The 19,365-nt window shown below is 43.3% G+C and overlaps 2 protein-coding genes across 4 annotated transcripts in view; both read right to left on the minus strand.

Moving 5' to 3' along the window:
• Window positions 1–11,779, minus strand: part of LOC118361839 (spectrin beta chain, erythrocytic-like) — a 52,978-nt gene extending 41,199 nt beyond the window's left edge. The window contains exons 1-2 of one of the 3 annotated variants that reach the window (XM_052486565.1): window positions 11,429–11,778; window positions 10,675–10,729 (exon numbers count right to left, since the gene is read on the minus strand). The gene's annotated coding sequence lies outside the window, so the exon portion shown is untranslated. Of the gene's footprint in view, window positions 1–10,674; window positions 10,730–11,428 lie in introns of all 3 variants that reach the window. The other 2 variants (XM_052486566.1, XM_052486564.1) reach the window with 2 other exon arrangements.
• A 407-nt stretch (window positions 11,780–12,186) lies between these two features.
• The window catches only part of stard9 (StAR-related lipid transfer (START) domain containing 9), a 56,366-nt gene continuing 49,187 nt past the window's right edge, over window positions 12,187–19,365 (minus strand). The window contains exons 27-32 of the mRNA XM_052486569.1: window positions 16,920–17,086; window positions 16,642–16,706; window positions 16,182–16,384; window positions 15,873–15,952; window positions 14,712–14,870; window positions 12,187–14,470 (exon numbers count right to left, since the gene is read on the minus strand). Coding sequence (XP_052342529.1) covers window positions 14,369–14,470; window positions 14,712–14,870; window positions 15,873–15,952; window positions 16,182–16,384; window positions 16,642–16,706; window positions 16,920–17,086 — 776 coding nt within the window. The 3' untranslated portion in view covers window positions 12,187–14,368. The remainder of the gene's footprint in view (window positions 14,471–14,711; window positions 14,871–15,872; window positions 15,953–16,181; window positions 16,385–16,641; window positions 16,707–16,919; window positions 17,087–19,365) is intronic.

The raw sequence follows: 19,365 nt of genomic DNA on the forward strand, positions 1-19,365 counted from the left end.
CAACAGCTGGAGTGAGGTCTTGTGTCATCTCGTCTTCGCACGGTGAAAATCTGGTAGAGGCAAACACATAGTAACATGTTTTCAGACACAAATGAAGCCTAGTACTGCACTAATACGCATAAGTATTCAGATGCTTTTTAGTGCAGAACTAGGCTTAACCTGTGCCAGGGAAGCTGCCCCACAGTGAATAAAGAAAAAGCTATGTCAAAGAGTGTGACAGAGAGAGACAGGAGGGGCAATCATCTACCTTGCTCCCCTACACTCGGGGGACGGTCTGAGATCTGTCATTCCTGCTTCTGATAGATTGTTCATATCTATAGATTGTCCCCTAATGCACAACTATACCTGCCACACAGACAGAGACAACACTACACCATATACTTTTCATAGACGCTACCACAACATATCAATCTACACATAAAAAGATCCCACTGGGCACAGACGTCAGTTCAATGTCTATTTTTGATTTACATTTGAGTTGTCATGAATTCAACGTGAAATCAACAAAAAAATGTCACCATGACATTTGATTTGGGTCAAAAAAATCTGCACATTTAAATTCGGGGGTTGAAATTACGTTGCTGGTTTGAATTCCTGAGCTGACTAGGTGAAAACTGTTGATGTGCCCTTAAGCAAGGTACTTCACCCTACTTGCTCCGAAAAGGGTGTCTAATAAAAAAATCACTGAAACGGAATGGTCAAGTGGCTTCATGTTGATTTTAATATTGAGTTAAACCCTCGTTCATTTAGGATATGAACATGACAGTATGTTATATTACTATACCATTTGTAGCCTACTAGAATGGCAATACTAAACCCTGTTTGGACCGCCATAACACGTGAGTTTGATCTTGGGAGAGGTTAGGGACAGAATTGGCTGTTCCAAAATAGGGGAGGGTTGTCAAACTTCTGGGGGGCTTTGGGGAGGGTTGTATGTTTTTTTATTGGGCACAGGGGAGGGTAGAGAGTTTTCTTCCAGGTTTGCATTCGTCTCTTTTGCAGGTTGTACTATATCATTCCTTCCATCCAGCCAAATGTCTTCATCTGCTTCCATGTGCCTCCCCCATATCAAGGTGTTTTTGGTACTACCCTCCTGCGCCTCCCCCATGTCAAGGTGTTTTGGTACTACCCTCATGCGCCTCCCCCATATCAAGGTGTTTTGGTACTACCCTCATGCGCCTCCCCCATATCAAGGTGTTTTGGTACTACCCTCATGCGCCTCCCCCATATCAAGGTGTTTTGGTACTACCCTCATGCGCCTCCCCCATATCAAGGTGTTTTGGTACTACCCTCCTGCGCCTCCCCCATATCAAGGTGTTTTGGTACTACCCTCCTGCGCCTCCCCCATATCAAGGTGTTTTGGTACTACCCTCATGCGCCTCCCCCATATCAAGGTGTTTTGGTACTACCCTCATGCGCCTCCCCCATATCAAGGTGTTTTGGTACTACCCTCATGCGCCTCCCCCATATCAAGGTGTTTTGGTACTACCCTCATGCGCCTCCCCCATATCAAGGTGTTTTGGTACTACCCTCATGCGCCTCCCCCATATCAAGGTGTTTTGGTACTACCCTCATGCGCCACATTTTTCTGCGCGGTAACTTTTACTATACCACAGGTCAACATAGTCTACCAGTCTGTCTGTCCTGCCCACTATCCACTATTAATAGTGACAATAGTGGTAGGTGGAGCATTTGTACATATTTGCAATAGGCTATTAGCAATCATACCACACGTGAAAGCATTCAAAGCTGCATCAATTTTCGATATGAATCCACAATAACAACTATGAATAGCTGATAGGCAGTGGCCAGGCCAGGTGCATCACTGTGCATGAAAGAACAGTGAAGACATATGAGACACGCAGCTGGAAATGATCCCCTGTTGGATCTTGTTTAGAGACAATACAGGCAGAGCAAGCATTAAGCCTCCTCTCCAATACGAGGGCTTTTCCTCGCGCACCTAGAACGCTTCAATATGGCCTAAATATTGGTCATTTGAAATGTGTTACACTGTATATGTGGCATAAACACAACCAGTCACCATGTTTTCAATCTGTTTTGTCTACTTTAAAAGTCTCCTCTGGGCATACGCACATTCGTCCAAAATATCATTCCAGCATCCTCAAAATGGCTTGATATCAACCAGGTCTCCATCCGACCTTTTTATGCAAGTAAAGTACATGTTGGATTAAAAAATGTCACCACATCCTGGGAAAGAATGCAGTTTATCAGGCCAGAGTTTCCCAAACTTGGTCCTCTCCCCCTGGGTGCACGTTTTGTTTCCTCCTGGGTGTACGTTTTGTTTCCCCCTGGGTGTACGTTTTGTTTCCTCCTGGGTGCACGTTTTGTTTCCTCCTGGGTGTACGTTTTGTTTCCTCCTGGGTGTACGTTTTGTTTCCTCCTGGGTGCACGTTTTGTTTCCTCCTGGGTGTACGTTTTGTTTCCTCCTGGGTGCACGTTTTGTTTCCCCCTGGGTGCACGTTTTGTTTCCCCCTGGGTGCACGTTTTGTTTCCTCCTGGGTGTACGTTTTGTTTCCTCCTGGGTGCACGTTTTGTTTCCCCCTGGGTGTACGTTTTGTTTCCTCCTGGGTGCACGTTTTGTTTCCCCCTGGGTGCACATTTTGTTTCCCCCTGGGTGCACGTTTTGTTTCCTCCTGGGTGCACGTTTTGTTGGGTCCCCCCCTGGGCACGCCTTTGTTTCCTCCTGGGTGCACGTTTTGTTTCCTCCTGGGTGTACGTTTTGTTTCCCCCTGGGTGTACGTTTTGTTTCCCCCTGGGTGTACGTTTTGTTTCCCCCTGGGTGTACGTTTTGTTTCCTCATGGGTGCACGTTTCGTTTCCCCCTGGGTGCACGTTTCGTTTCCCCCTGGGTTATGTTTTGTTTCCCCCTCCTGGGTGCACGTTTTGTTTCCTCCTGGGTGTACGTTTTGTTTCCCCCTGGGTGTACGTTTTGTTTCCCCCTCCTGGGTGCACATTTCGTTTCCCCCTGGGTGCACGTTGTTTCCTCCTGGGTGTATGTTTTGTTTCCCCCTGGGTGCACGCTTTTGTTTCCTCCTGGGTGCACGTTTTGTTTCCCCCTGGGTGTACGTTTTGTTTCCCCCTGGGTGCACGTTTTGTTTCCTCCTGGGTGCACGTTTTGTTTCCTCCTGGGTGTACGTTTTGTTTTCCCCCTGGGTGCACGTTTTGTTTCCCCCTGGGTGTACGTTTTGTTTCCCCCTGGGTGCATTTTTGTTTCCCCCTGGGTGCACGTTTTGTTTCCTCCTGGGTGCACGTTTTGTTTCCCCCTGGGTGCACGTTTTGTTTCCCCCTGGGTGTACGTTTTGTTTCCCCCTGGGTGTACGTTTTGTTTCCTCATGGGTGCACGTTTTGTTTCCTCCTGGGTGCCCCCTGGGTGTACGTTTTGTTTCCCCTGGGTGCACGTTTTGTTTCACGTTTTGTTTCCCCTGGGTGCCTGGGTGCACGTTTTGTTTCCCCCTGGGTGTATGTTTTGTTTCCCATGGGTGCACGTTTTGTTTCCCCCTGGGTGCTCCTGGGTGTTTTGTTTCCTCATGGGTGCACGTTTTGTTTCCTCCTGGGTGTATGTTTTGTTTCCCCCTGGGTGCACGTTTTGTTTCCTCCTGGGTGCATGTTTTGTTTCCCCCTGGGTGTACGTTTGTTTCCTCATTTGTTTTGTTTCCCCCTGGGTGTACGTTTTGTTTTGTTTCCCATGGGTGTATGTTTTGTTTCCCCCTGGGTGTGGGTGTATGTTTTGTTTCACGGGTGTACGTTTTGTTTCCCCCTCCTGGGGTGTACGTTTTGTTTCCCCTGGGTGTATGTTTTGTTTCCCCCTGGGTGTAATGTTTTGTTTCCCTGGGTGCACGTTTTGTTTCCCCTGGGTGTATGTTTTGTTTCCCCCTGGGTGTACGTTTTGTTTCCTCCTGTATGTTTTGTTTCCTCCTGGGTGTATGTTTTGTTTCCTCCTGGGTGCACGTTTTGTTTCCCCCTGGGTGTACGTTTTGTTTCCCCCCTGGGTGCACGTTTTGTTTCCTCCTGGGTGCACGTTTTGTTTCCTCCTGGGTGCACGTTTTGTTTCCCCCTGGGTGTACGTTTTGTTTCCCCCTGGATGTACGTTTCGTTTCCCCCTGGGTGCACGTTTTGTTTCCTCATGGGTGCACGTTTTGTTTCCTCCTGGGTGTATGTTTTGGTTTAATGCCCTAGCACTACTCAGCTGATTCAAATTACCAACTCAGCATCAAGCTTTGATTATTTGAATCAGCTGTGTGGTGCTAGGGCAAAAACCAAAATGTGCACCCAGGGAGGGCCTCAGGACCAAGTTTGGGAAACCTTGTATATGGCTACATGTTAAATAATGATGAACTTCACAGGGTGGTAAAAGTGCATGGGGATGATCTTGATGCTCCATTCAATAAATATCGAGGGTCTTATTCTTGTGACATGTTGATTGGCTGCCATTTGACAAATTAAAACAATCTCTCAATTTTGTCCCTAATAATCTTTTTCTGTTGGCTATTTCCACACTGTATCCTCGAGCTATTGGCTAGAGCGCAAGTGGAAATACCAGGCCCCAATCGCTATACCTACGCAACATCTTTAGTGACAAAACCATCAGTTGGCCAAGAGTGGAAACCTAGACCCCCTAAAGCAGAGATCATCAACTAGATTTAGAAGCCCAAACATATAGCATTTGTTACTAAAACTTCATCATAATTTCAAACCTTGCTTACATTTGCATAAGTTAACATCTCCTTGTTATGTGTGGGAATACTTGGGGAAAGAGTTCCAAAATCAAAATCAATTGGAGCTGACTTCCTTGTGTTTTTAGTGTTTTATCCAACAACGAAGAATAAAAATAAACACAAATGAATAAACATTAAAAACATTTGCCCAGAAAACTTTGGGGGTGGGGGGGCAAATAAAACAAATTGGCCTGTGGGCTGCAAGTTGGGGAACCCGAAAGACTGTGGAAAAAATAATAGTATTAATTGAACTTGGTCTAAACCACAGAATTATCACTGACTCAGCCCCCAGGTACCTATCCAACAACAAAAAAATATTTGTTAGTGTCCAAATCAAATCAAATTGTATTTGTCACATGCGCCGAATACAACAGGTGTAAGTAAACCTTACAGTGAAATGCATACTTACAAGCCCTTAACCAACAGTGGAGTTTTAAGAAAATACCTAAGAGACTCTAATATTCACTGTTTTAAATATGCGTCTATCTGGTAGGAATACATTGTTAAATACCTGCGCTTTTGAGTGGAACAAAGTACCACGGCAACTCAAAGCCATACCAACCATAACCACTTTTTAAGATACGGTCAAAAGCTGCCTTATGTGTGAACAGTATATATTTTTGGGATTGTTTCTCTGTAATATGTCTGTATCTATGTCATTTATATGCATTTATATACAAAAACAAAACAAGATAGGGACCAGAAGATCCTGACTTTATTGCGCAATCATGGTCACTTTTAAAAATCGTTGTAATGTGTGTATGTATATACAGTGCATTCGGATACTATTTACACCCTTTGACTTTTTCCACGTTTGATTACGTTACAGACTTATTCTAAAATGTATTAAATAGTTTGTTTTACCTCATCGATCTAAACACAGTACCACATAATGACAAAGCAAAAACAGGTTTTTTGAAATGTTTGCAAATGTACTAAAAATACAATTCTGAAATATCACATTTACATACAGTACCAGTCAAAAGTTTGGACACACCTACTCATTCAAGGGTTTTTCTTTTTGAAATTATTTTCTACACTGTAGAATAATAGTGAAGACATCAAAACTATGAAATAACACATATGGAATCTTGTAGTAAACAAAAAAAGTGTTAAACAAATCAAAATATATTTTATATTTGAGATTCTTCCTTTACGTTGATGACAGCTTTGCACACTTTTGTCGTTCTCTCAACCAGCTTCATGAGGTAGGCACCTCAATGCGTTTCAATTAACAGATGTGCCTTGTTAAAAGTTCATTGGTGAAATTTCTTCCCTTCTTAATGTGTTTGAGCCAATCAGCTGTGTTGTGACAAGGTAATGGTGGTACACAGAAGTTAGCCCTATTTGGTAAAAGACCAAGTCCATAATATGGCAAGAACAGCTCAAATAAGCAAAGAGAAACAGCAGTCCGTCATTAATTTAAGACAGTCATTCCGGAAAATGTCAAGAAGTTTCTTCAAGTGCAGTCGCAAAAACCATCATTCACTATGATGAAACTGGCTCTCATGAGGACCGCCACAGGAAAGGAAGACCCAGAGTTACCTCTGCTGCAGAGGATAAGTTCTTAAGCGTTAGCAGCCTCATAAATCGGTAATTAACTGCACCTCAGATTGCAGCCTAAATAAATGCTTCACAGAGTTCAAGTAACAGACACATCTCACCATCAACTGTGCAGAGAAGACTACGCGAACCAGGCCTTCATGGTCAAATTGCTGCAAAGAAACCACTACTAAAGATAATCTGTTCTTTGGTGTGATAAGTCAAAATGTTAGATTTTTGGTTCCAACCGCCGTGTCTTTGTGAGACGCAGATTAGGTGAAAGGATGATCTCCGCATGTGTGGTTCCCACCGTTAAGCATGGAGGAGGTGTGGTGGTGCTTTGCTGGTGACACTTTGCTGGTGACACTGTCAGTGATTTATTTAGATTTCAAGGCACACTTAACCACCACGGCTAACACAGCATTCTGCAGCGATATGCCATCCCATCTGGTTTGCACTTAGTTGTACTATCATTTAATTTTCAACATGACAATGACCCAAAAACACTTCCAGGATGTGTAAAGGCTATTTAACCAAGAAGGAGAGTGATGGAGGGCTGCATCAGATGAACTGTGTTAATTTAAGGATGCTCCCTCTAATTCTCTCTCTCGCTTTCTCTTTTTCTTCTCTCTGAGGACCCGAACCCTAGGTGACTCCTTGCTGTCCCCAGTCCACCTGGTTGTGCTGCTGCTCCAGTTTCAACTGTTCTGCCTGCGGCTGTGGAACCCTGACCTGTACACCGAACGTGCTACCTTGTCCCGGACCTGCTGTTTTCGACTCTCTCTACCGCACCTGCTGTCTCTAAAACTGAATGATAGGCTATGAAAAGCCAACTGACATTTACTCCTGAGGTGCTGACCTGTTGCATCCTCTACAACCACTGTCATTATTATTATTGGACCCTGCTGGTCATCTATGAACGTTTGAACATCTTGGCCATGTACTGATATAATCTCCACCCGGCACAACCAGAAGATGACTGGCCACCCCTCAAAGCCTGGTTCCTCTCTAGGTTTCTTCCTAGGGAGTTTTTCCTAGCCACGGTGCTTCTACATCTGCATTGCTTGCTGTTTGGGGTTTTAAGATGGGTTTCTGTATAGCACTTTGTGACATTGGCTGATGCAAAAAGGGCTTTATAAATACATTTGATTGCTTGATTGATTGATGAACTGGCCTCCACAATCACCCAACCTCAACCTAATTGAGATGGTTTGGTATGAGTTGGACCGCAGAGTGAAGAAAAAGCAGCCAACAACTGCTCAGCATATGTGGGAACTCCTTCAAGACTGTTGAATTCCAATGCCAAGAGTGTGCAAAGCTGTCATCAAGGCAAAGGGTGGCTACTTTGAAGAATCTCAAATATATACAAAAAATATTTGTTTAACACTTTTTTGGTTACTACATGATTCCATGTGTTGTTTCATAGCTTTGACATTTACATACATTTACATTTAAGTCATTTAGCAGACGCTCTTATCCAGAGCGACTTACAAATTGGTGCATTCACCTTATGACATCCAGTGGAACAGTCACTTTACAATAGTGCATCTAAATCTTAAAGGGGGGGGGTGAGAAGGATTACTTATCCTATCCTAGGTATTCCTTAAAGAGGTGGGGTTTCAGGTGTCTCCGGAAGGTGGTGATTGACTCCGCTGTCCTGGCGTCGTGAGGGAGTTTGTTCCACCATTTGGGGGCCAGAGCAGCGAACAGTTTTGACTGGGCTGAGCGGGAACTGTACTTCCTCAGTGGTAGGGAGGCGAGCAGGCCAGAGGTGGATGAACGCAGTGCCCTTGTTTGGGTGTAGGGCCTGATCAGAGCCTGGAGGTACTGAGGTGCCGTTCCCCTCACAGCTCCGTAGGCAAGCACCATGGTCTTGTAATGTCGTCACTATTATTCTACAATTTAGAAAATAGTAAAAAAATAAACAAAACCCTTGAATGAGTAGGGTGTCCAAAATTTTGACTGGTACTGTAAGTATTCAGACCTTATACAAAATTGTTTGTTGAAGCACCTTTGGCAGCGATTACAGCCTCGAGTCTTCTTGGGTATGACACTACAAGCTTGGCACACTTGTATTTGGGGAATTTTTCCCATTCTTCTCTGCAGATCCTCTCAAGCTCTGTCAGGTTGGATGGGGTTCATTGCTGCACAGTTATTTTCAGGTCTCTCCAGAGATGTTCGATAGGGTTCAAGTCCGGGCTCTGGCTGGGCGACTCAAGGACATTCAGAGACTTGTCCTGCAGCCACTTCTGCGTAGTCTAGGCTGTGTGCTTAGGGTCATTGTCCTGTTGGAAGGTGAACCGTCACCCAGCTCTGGAGCAGCCGTTCATGTTTGTCACATCCTGACCTTAGTTCCTTTTTTATGTCTCTATTTTGGTTTGGTCAGGGTGTGAGTTGGGGTGGGCATTCTATGTTTTGTTCTATGTTTTGTATTTCTGTGTTTGGCCTGGTATGGTTCCCAATCAGATGCAGCTGTCTATCGTTGTCTCTGATTGAGAACCATACTTAGGTAGCCACCTGTGTTTTGTGGGTAATTATTTTTCTGTGTGTGTTTGTGTGCACCTCGGTTGCTTCACGTTCTTTGCTGTTTACCTGTTTATTTTTTGGTTGTTTCGGTTTCACTTTCATTAAAAGATGTGGAACTACATGCACACTGCGCTTTAGTCGATTTATAACAGGGAGTTTGAGGATAGCGAGCGTGACAATGTTTCCCTCGATCCTGACTGGTCTCCCAGTCACTGGCGCTGAAAAACATCCCTGCAGCATGATGCTGCCACAACTATGCTTCACTGTTAGGGATGGTGCCAGGTTTCCTCCAGACGTGACGCTTGGCATTCAGGCTTAAGAGTTCAATCTTGGTTTCATCAAACCAGAGAATCTTGCTTTTCGTGGTCTGAGAGTCATTTAGGTGCCTTTTGGCAAACTCCAAACGGGCTGTTGTGCCTTTTACTGAGGAGTGGCTTCCGTCTGGCAACTCTACCATAAAGGCCTTATTGGTGGAGTGCTACCAAGATGGTTGTCCTTCTGGAAGGTTCTCCTATCTCCACAGAGAAACTCTGGAGCTCTGTCAAAGTGACCATCGGGTTTTTGGTCACCTCCATGCCCTTCTCCCCCAATTGCTCAGTTTGGCCAGACGGCCAGTTCTAGGAAGAGTCATGGTGGTTGCAAACTTCTCCCATTTAAGAATGATGGAGGCTACTGTGTTCTGGGAGACCTTCAATGCTGCAGAAATATTTTGGTACCCTTCCCCAGATCTGTGCCTCGACACAATCCTGTCTCAGCGCTCTACAGACAATTCCTTCAACCTCATGGCTTGGTTTTTACTCTGACATGCAATGTCAAATGTGGGCACTAATAAAGACAGGTGTGTCACTTTCCAAATCATGTTCAATCAATTGAATTTACCACAGGTGGACTCCAATCAAGTTGTAGAAACATCTCAATGATGATCAATGAAAACAGGATGCACCTGAGCTCAATTTCGAGTCTCATAGCAAGTACTTTTGTAAATAAGGTATTTCTGTTTTTTAATTTGAATAAATTAGCAAAAGATTCTAAAAAACGTTTTGCTTAGTCATTATTGGGTATTGTGTGTAGATTAATGAGGACATTTTTTTATTTAATAAATTTTTAACTGACAAATTACATCTATCAATATAAACTGTGTAGCAGACATTTGATGAATGGAAAGAGACATCTGTTACAAAACACCAAAAAGTTTAATGACATTCATAGATTGTCAAGCCATGCCTTCTGTACTGGGTAGGCCTACAAGGTAGGGAGGGATGTATTTTCTGTTTGCCGAGATTGACATAGTCTATTTATTGTGGTGTTGAAAACGTAAACCATTATATTAAAGCGCCCGAAGTCGGTACACTTTGCTGATTGATTGTGTGGTGCATTGGCACAGAAACCTGTTGGTGAAATTTTTTTTTATATAGTTATAAATAGGCATAAAAATGTTGAAAATCTAATTTCCCCCTAGCTGGTCATTGTGTGCAGCTGGCTCTGATCATAGTGTAGGCCTAATGAAACAGGCAGGGAGAGTGAGCTCGTCGGTGGTGGTGATCCGCGAAACCTCAACTTTCTGGCTGGTAGCCCTGCGTGGCACCGACTGCGCCACAAAAGCATGTTGGTGTGGTCTATATCCACCTTTATAAACACACGGTTATTATTTGTGGTCGTCAATATTATTTTTAGTTAATTCTATGATGGGGAGGGTGTGCAATTATTTTACACTACAAGGGGAGGGTCATGTGAAAATATAATTTATGTTGGGATTGCATTTTTTATGACACCTTGAGTTGGTATGGAAATAGTTTGTTGCCTCAATACTGCCTCCCGCTCATGTAGAGTAGAGTGCATCATGTAAGTAAAAGTATATAACAGTTACATACTCCTAGTGTGGAGAGGAGCACCCAGTCTGTATATTCTTGCAGCAACCGAATTGCCCTTTAAGGAAAGAAAATATATATTATATTTTATTATATTATTCTCCATGTGCCAAAGGCAAGGAGTGGAGAGAGCTCTATGTGGCCTTGTGTTGGAAGAGGATAAGTAGTATCCCTCCAGCAGTCAACAATTTTGAGACAATATTTTCGTCTTCATCTCTCTCCCCTCTCTTTGAAAGCTATGTAATGTTTCCAATAACACTAGAAAGGATGGGCAGCAAGCGAAGCGCCCTTTGGATTTCTGTCAGCAGAAGCGCGCAGAATATGCATCAAGACCGTTATGACCCCGCATAGCGCGCGCGCCAAAAGTTCACCTAAACACCCGCCTACTTGCCGAGTACCGAATTAAATCATTTCAAAGTTAAAATGATAAAATCTGAATAATATATGTGTCAGAACAATAAGCAAGAAATACAAAACTTAAATGTAGCCAATGCTACAACAGTTTATCCATCGTGGTATTTGAAAGGAAGGGAATGTCCTTCAGCAAGTTTTGCATCGAGTAACAACAGGTGGTAAGCAAAATTTGCCTTTGGTGTCTACATTTAGAAATGAATCGCACCGAAAGACCACTATGTCAAATATATCTGTAAACAGTATTCTCAATAATAATCTAACACATAACCATTATCATTTTGAGAATGTAAATAGTTCACCTGTATGAATTTACATGAAACGTTTCGCTGTCAAAGAAACTCACCTTTGCTTGATTTAATCCTGTAGGAAAATATACACTTTCTGATGTCCCTCGAATTAAAAGCCAATTATAATCCCATTGAAGCTTCCCACCGATACTGGTCACGGCCGTGGACTCCGCACAGAGGGAATGGTCTTGGAGAGCCAGAGGGGCAAGGTGGAGAAAGGGGTTGTAAATATTGCGGTCCAAAAGCTGCGGCCGCGCACACAGCACGCTCATTCCTCATTTCCGTCAGCCAGTGAGCCATCGTTTGACCCATCCAATGTGTTAAAAATAAAGTAGACGCATCTAGTACATGATCTCTGTGCGCAGGGGACAGACATTCCTGTCATGAGCTGGTGACTTTAAATGGCAGCTATAGACACACTTCTGTGTGGTGGGGTGCGCCCCCTCTCCTCCTCTCACCGCCTGGCTGTCGGTCTGGTCTAATTGGAAGACATAACAACCTCCGCCCCCGCCAGAAATGTCACCTCCACTACTCTGCTCCCACCGGGTCCTCATTCAAACAAGCCAGTGCTACACTCCAGCAAGCTATAGCAGTGTACATAGAGTGTAGACGCTCCACTATTTAATGTAATGATTCATTGATTGTGGTCAAATTTAAAACATTGTTGATCACGGTCAACATTGCATACCATACAAATAAATAGGAGGGCGGCAACAATCAACATACACAAGGACATACTTTTGAGTAGGCTAAGTTAATACATCATGGATTTGTTTAAGTCTAGGGGCTATAGTCAGGAACTTGACAACAGCCCTGCAATTTGCAATAAATATACCTCATATTTACACAGCTAAACAAGCTGCAGGTATGTACACATTTTAAAACATGTCAAGTTTATATAGGAAAATAACACACACTCATTTGCATTTCTTTAGGATTAGAATATATAGTTATTAAAATAAACAACATAATAAAAACCAAAATAATTATACATATTGACATGGTGTTATACTTTCATGTCACGTAATAGGCACTTGTAAAAATATGGATAAAAATAAAAAACTCAGTACAAAAAGGTTGTCAGTCAGCTACTTCATTGTTCTATCCCCGGGGAAACTAGATCTTTCATAGCAGTTCCTTCTTCTTTGGTTTCCCCGGGGACCTTCTTACTGTGACACTGTGCAGTACAACAACTAGAGCAAAACTAATGTCCTGAACCGTCAACAAAACACATAATATGGCTTTTTTAAAGGTTGGATCTCAAAAACTGTGCATGACTTGCCTGAAGCGTCAACTAAATAATAAAATATAATATATGCCATTTAGCAGACGCTTTTATCCAAAGCGACTTACAGTCATGTGTGCATACTAATTAACAGATGAATGGGCTTGGTCTATTATTGGCCAACTAATATGTCTTCTCTCTCACCAACACCATTGCGAAACACCAACACATTATAGCATGGTCAGAGATCTGTTTGTGCTGTCTTGTTAATCAACGTTCAGAGAAAAACCCATTGTTCATTATATCCTCAAGCATATGGTTTACTACATGACTCTATGTGAAATTACCAGTATTGCATATATGCAGGGCTAATAACATTGTCATTGGGAGACAGTAGTAACAAAGTAGTATGGTACATACAAATCTGACTAAGAAACAGATAAGGACCTATAGACTCAGCTTATATGGTTTTGGGGCTATAGTTTACAGTATGTAACTTAGTGTTAGCTTTACAGCTACCCCAAATAAGTGGTTGCATATTTTTTTCTTCCTTTAGACTACAATTCTTAACCCTTTAAAAGTGCTCACCCTGCTTCTGTTTCTGGTTAAAGCAAAACATTTTTAAAGATGAGGGACGGGCCTGGAGAAATGTAACCACTCTAAAAATGCATAGACAGAGCTGTGGATGGAAGGACTGACCATCCGTGATGTCAAAATTATAGTTCTAATCACGTGGTCGAGGCTACAACACCGTCTGTCTACATCTACATGGTTTACAGACATTGGAGTAAAACAAGCTTCTATTTTGGGTTCTTGTCGGGGTAAGATCATGGGGCATTTCTAAGTTATACTCTTCAAGAATCAATTGTTATATAATCATTAATTTGGAAGTCTGAAAATGGATGTGGACACTAAGGGTACTAGCTTTAAGGGTAGTGGGTGGGTAAAGTGTGCTGTGCCTTGGGACGCTACCATAGGATTCAGAGGATAAGTGGTCTTCATAGTGGTTAGGATTGAGGCTGAGGCCTGTGAAATGGGAGACAAATCATGTTGTATCATAAATCAGTAATTATGGAAGTAGTACAACTGAGTCTCACGGTACAGATAGATTGAATAGAGGAATGGGCAATAGGAGACATCATTTTGCGTTATATATAAATCGGTGTTATTATGAAACGTTTGGGGAATTGTAAACCTTCAGGAGCCTGGGGTCTCTCTGATCAGAAGTTGCAGTAACGCAGTAGGATCTGTTGAATGGGCCACATCTAGGAGCCAGCCCCTCAAATCCTCCCTGACACCCAGTCCACACCACTCAAACTTTAGCAAGATACGATTAAGATTGCTAAAAGCATACATATTAAACACAGATCTACAATTAACGATTTTAAACACAGAATACTCAAATATGTACTGACATACATATATTTATAAAAAATAAATGTACATTAAAAAAAGCTGCATGATACTTTGTATCACAAAATCAAGGTCATCAGTGCTCTTCATAAGGTTAAAATCAAGTAAATAAATTCAGGTGCAAATTGAAAGAGAGAAGTCACAGATCAGATTCCGGACATAGTTCTAAGTGCTCACTGTTACAACTGTGGCCTTTAACTTGGGGCCTGTTCATTAAGGCACACCGTAGCCAAATGTTTTGAAACATAACACGAAAATGATTATTTCTTATTGGACAAGTCCAGGTAGCCCCTCACTTTTTCAGTCAGTTTTCTTCAATTTGGTGACTAATGAACACGACCCTGGCCAGCTGTCAGTCTCACAGAGAGAAAAGGGAATCGAGCTCTGCCAGGACTGCAGCCTGTCTCCTAGCCACTGTTCCCAACAGCCTCTGTGGGAAGGATGGAGTGCCAAGGTCAACCTGAAAGACAGGAGGACAAAAAAGTGAGCCAAGGGAGGGATGGAGAAGAGAAGGGGAGGGGAGGAGAGAAAAGAGAGAGGAAGAGAGACTCCACATTGACATAAGGAATCATTAAGCATATCTGCATCTGAAGTAAGAACTGTTGATGTAAAACAAGATTGATAAATCATTTTGATGAATTGATTGATAGATTTTTCAGACCACTCTACATTGACATACAGTACACGGGTTCCTGTCTCACCTGCAGCAGGTAGATGACCCTGACAACCTCTCGGCCGTGGCGTGTGATTGGCTGAAGGACCCAGGCGCTAGGCAACATCTCCCCTCGGATTGCCTCCACACTGGGCCGAGGGAGAGACTCCTCGAAGACTGACTGCACGGCCAGCACACAAAGGTCATCCTAGGAGAGAGAAGAGGGCACTGAGTTAGGCTTTTTCCTGACCATGTAAAAAAAGAAAACATGTTCAAAAAAAGGGTGACATGTAGCCTTTTGCTGCACCTATCCGGTGTATGTGACAATAACATTTAAACTCCTGGCTATAGGGCAGTAAGAATCATTGCCCCTGAAATGAAGAGGTTCTCTGTCCCCCTGATTCCACACAGCAAATTCTCCAGTGTTAAATCCACTCTGACAGTGTTCAATTTCACACTGGTCCAGTGTCTACACGGGTCCACACTTTTCTGTGTTAAATTAACCCACTGCTTAGTGCCTTGCCTTTCAAGTGAGTTTACCGCCCATCACTATATTTGTTAGTGACAGAGACATCCATTTTCAGTCCTGTGGCCTTCACCGACTGAGATCCTAAGCTTATTTATGTTATCATGATGTAGATTTCCTATTGGAATCCAGCCAGAGTGGGGATATTCAGCCATTTGAATTTTTATTCACCCACAACCTGCATTCAGAATTACCTTAAGCATCTAAACTGGAACAACCATTTCAGTAACAGGTGCAATAAGTCCAAGTAACAGATTGCATAAGTTTAGAAAAATACATTTATATTTGTGTAACATAAGATTAATTAATAAATGTACAGTACATGCAAAAACATAGATATTGAAAAAAAAAAAAGATTTAAAAAAAATCTACCTGCAACAGCACATGCTGGGAAATATGATAATGATGGGCAAGGTTTTTGTTTAACACTGGTTATTACCACCAACACTTATGTTCTTTTACACCAATGGGTGTTAATTGAACACTTAAGAGAGTTAATTTAACACCTGAATCAACTCTAGAAATGTTACACTGAAAAATCAACACTAGGTAACACTGGCCAATTTGCTGTGCAGTTAAACATTTAAAACAATTATTGGTAAGAAAGAGCAGTTGAGACTTGGAAGTCAACTGGAGGTCCATTAAGTGTGTAGCTTCTGACCTGTGACCTCTGACCCTACTGACCTGTCGTGACTGGGTGCTGATACAGCAGAAGTCTCTGGGCTGTTTGAGGTGGCAGCAGGACGGGTCTGTCAACAGGTACACTGAGGAGAAACACATGGAAAAGCATGAGGAAAATTACAATTGGATTCTGCATTTCACTTTACTTCCTGGAAGTAATTTGTCTGAACTGAAATGGAATGACTCCGACATGGAAAGATGGTGCATTTGCCAAAACGCCTGTTTTAACTTGGGCAGCAGCATTGAAGGCTTTCACCATTTTCAAATAGAGAATTGACCTCAACCCTGCTATACTCCAGCCAGCAGACTCACCCAGCTGAGTGCTGTCATCTAGTGGCCGTGTCCGGGCTGAGTGGATAGCCTTGTGGTACAGGTGGGTCTTGGAGTGGTCTCGGACCATGCTCCACAGGCTGGCCAGGGGCCTCTCTAGCTCCACCGCCCCCAGGAAGGAGTGCACTGACGGACTAGAGGAGGGCTTGTAAAAGGCCTGGACACCTCGCTCTAGCCCCTGGTACCTGAGAGAGAGAGGACAGGGAGGTAGTTAAACCATAGTATCTCATTTCTGTGTACCTACAGTCGCGTATAACATGTTTTGCTGACACTTTACTTAAAGCCTGCAGCTGTGCTTGCTGATGCTTTATAACTTAAGGGTGTATGAGCATTTGTCGTGTGTTATAATATGGGTTATGCGGAGTGTTAACCATGTGTTCTCTCAGAAGTCTTTACAAATGAATATGAAAATGACGGGAGGAGAAACCATAGTGCAACTCGCCTCCAACCGGCAGCAGCCTTCCCCCTTACTAGGTTCCCCATGTCACCAGCAGCAGCCAAGCGCACCTGGAGGCACAGGTGAGAACAGCACAGCTGTTTATTCTACACAATGTTCACATAAATAGTGTTGACATGACATAATTACTCAGCTGATGGATTTGGTCAGAGCATGCAGTAGATCCACAACAGCGGTTGTGTAACAGGTGGATGGCGAGGAGGAGAAGCCATAGAAATAGGATGAGCACGTTCTACTTTTAATGGAAAAGCGTCATATTCTACCTCAGCCATGGCGCGGCCAAGCAGACAGGATGTGAGGTCCTGATAGGCTGTAGATAAAGAGGAGGCAGAGCCGAAGGAGGCCGTGCGCGGGCGTAGGCTGGTGGGAGATGACGGTGAGGATGACATCAGAGGGTCAGACCCTGACACACCGGGCTCCAGCCGTACATCTACAGAAGACACAGGAGAAGAAGACACGAATGGCAGTGTTTCCGCTGCAGTCAATTTAGCTGTGGCGCTGCGCCACGGCAAAATCCTTAGTACCACACCAAAAAAATATGGAACATGAAAGAATATTTCTGGCGAGGCACACTTTGAAGATGCTGGAACTGTCCACCTTTTCCTTTCAGACATAGAAGAATAGTCTATTTGCCTAGTCGGCTTGTTGTTGTGTGTTCTATTCGAGAGAATCATTCATCTCGAGGCGCATTCAAGTTGCGAGTGCCATCGGGAGGGAAACACATTCTGACAAGCAGTCAATGGGCAACAACTCTTGCAATCGCGGGTGAAAACAGCATTAACGGTTTTAATGGGGTGAAACACCAACCTACCAACAAACAAACAAAAACTATAATTGTTGTGACTTAAAAAATAGTGATGAGACAGATGACATTTTTTGTTGAGCGAGACTAGTGGCAACCAGGGAAAGTGTTGGGGGGGGGGGGTTGCGACATGAAGTGGTTTCTGTGAAAAGTACAGATGGGTGGCAGGTCACCCAAAGTTACCCTAACAGGTCAGCCTACGTTATATTCCCTGTGTTTTCAACAGGATGCTAACTATACTGAACAAAAATGTAAGTGCAACATGCAACAATTGCAACGATTTTACTGAGTTACAATTCATATAAGGAAATCAGTCAATTTAAATAAATAAATTAAGCCCCAATCTATAGAAGTCACATGCGTGGGCATATAAATATGCATCTGTTGATCACAGATACCTTAAACAAAATGTCAGGGGCGTGGATCAGCAAACCAGTCAGTATCTGGTGAGACCACCATTTGCCTCATGCAGAGCGACACATCTCCTTCGCGTATGTCACGTTCTGACCTTAGTTCCTTTGTTATGTCTTTGTTTTAGTATGGTCAGGACGTGAGTTGGGTGGGTTGGTCTATGTTCCGTTTTCTATGTTGTGTTTTTGTGTTTGGCCTGGCATGGTTCTCAATCAGAGGCAGGTGTCGTTAGTTGTACTTAGGTAGCCTTTTCCCACTTGTGTTTCGTGGGTGTTTATCTGTCTGTCTGTGTGTCTGTGTGTTCCACACGGAACTGTTTCGGTTGGTTATTTCACGTGTCGTTTATTGTTTTGTTTCAGTGTTCGATTGTTTTAGTAAAGAGCATGAACACGTACCACGCTGCGAATTGGTCCTCCGATCCTTGCTACTCCTCCTCGTCGTCGGAGGAGGAAGACAGCCGTTACAGCGTAGAGTTGATCAGGCTGTTGATTGTGGCCTGTGCAATGTTTTACTCCTCTTCAATGGCTGTGCGAAGTTGCTGGATATCGGCAGGAACTGAAATACGCTGTCGTACCACGTCGACCCAGAGCATCCCAAACATGCTCAAGGGGTGACATGTCTGGTGAGTATGCAGACCATGGAAGAACTGGGATATTTTCAGCTTCCAGGAATTGTGTACAGATCCTTGCGACATGGTGCCGTGCATTATCATGCCCATACATGAGTTGATGGCAGCAGATGAATGGCATGACAACGGGCTTCAATATCTCATCATGGTATCTATGTTCATTCAAATTGCCATTGATAAAATGCAAATGTGTTTGTTGTCCGTAGCTTATGCCTGCCCATACCATAACCCCACCGCGAGCATGGGGCACTCTGTTCACAAAGTTGACATCAGTAAATTGCTCACCCACACAATGCCATACACGTGGTGTGCGGTTGTGAGGCTGGTTGGATGCGCTGCCAAATTCTCTAAAACGACGTTGGTGGCAGCTTATGGTAGAGAAATGAACATTAAATGATCTGGCAACAGCTCTGCTGGACATTCCTGCAGTCATCATCCCAATTGCAAGCTCCCTCAAACTTAAGACATCTGTGGCATTGTGTTCTGTGACATAACTGCACATTTTAGAGTGGCTTTTGATTGTCCCCAGCACAAGGTGCACCTGTGTAATGATCATGCTGTTTAACCATATTCTTGAAATAGATGGGTTATCTTGGCTAAGGAGAAATGCTCACTAACAAGGATGTTTTTTTTGTGCACAAAATGTGAGAGAAATATGCTTTTTGTGTGTATGGAACATTTCTGGGATCTTTTATTTCAGCTCATGAAACATGGGACCAACACTTTACATGTTGCATTTATATTTTGTTGTTCGGTATAGTTAAAATATCACGTTTAGATCCAGCTGATGATGAGCCCAATAGGGTAAATGCAGATAGGCAACCCCATGCTTCAGCCTATTTGTTTATAGCCATAATGCTGCATCAGT

Source organism: Oncorhynchus keta, chromosome 29 (assembly GCF_023373465.1).
Source record: "Oncorhynchus keta strain PuntledgeMale-10-30-2019 chromosome 29, Oket_V2, whole genome shotgun sequence".
NCBI lineage: Eukaryota > Metazoa > Chordata > Actinopteri > Salmoniformes > Salmonidae > Oncorhynchus > Oncorhynchus keta.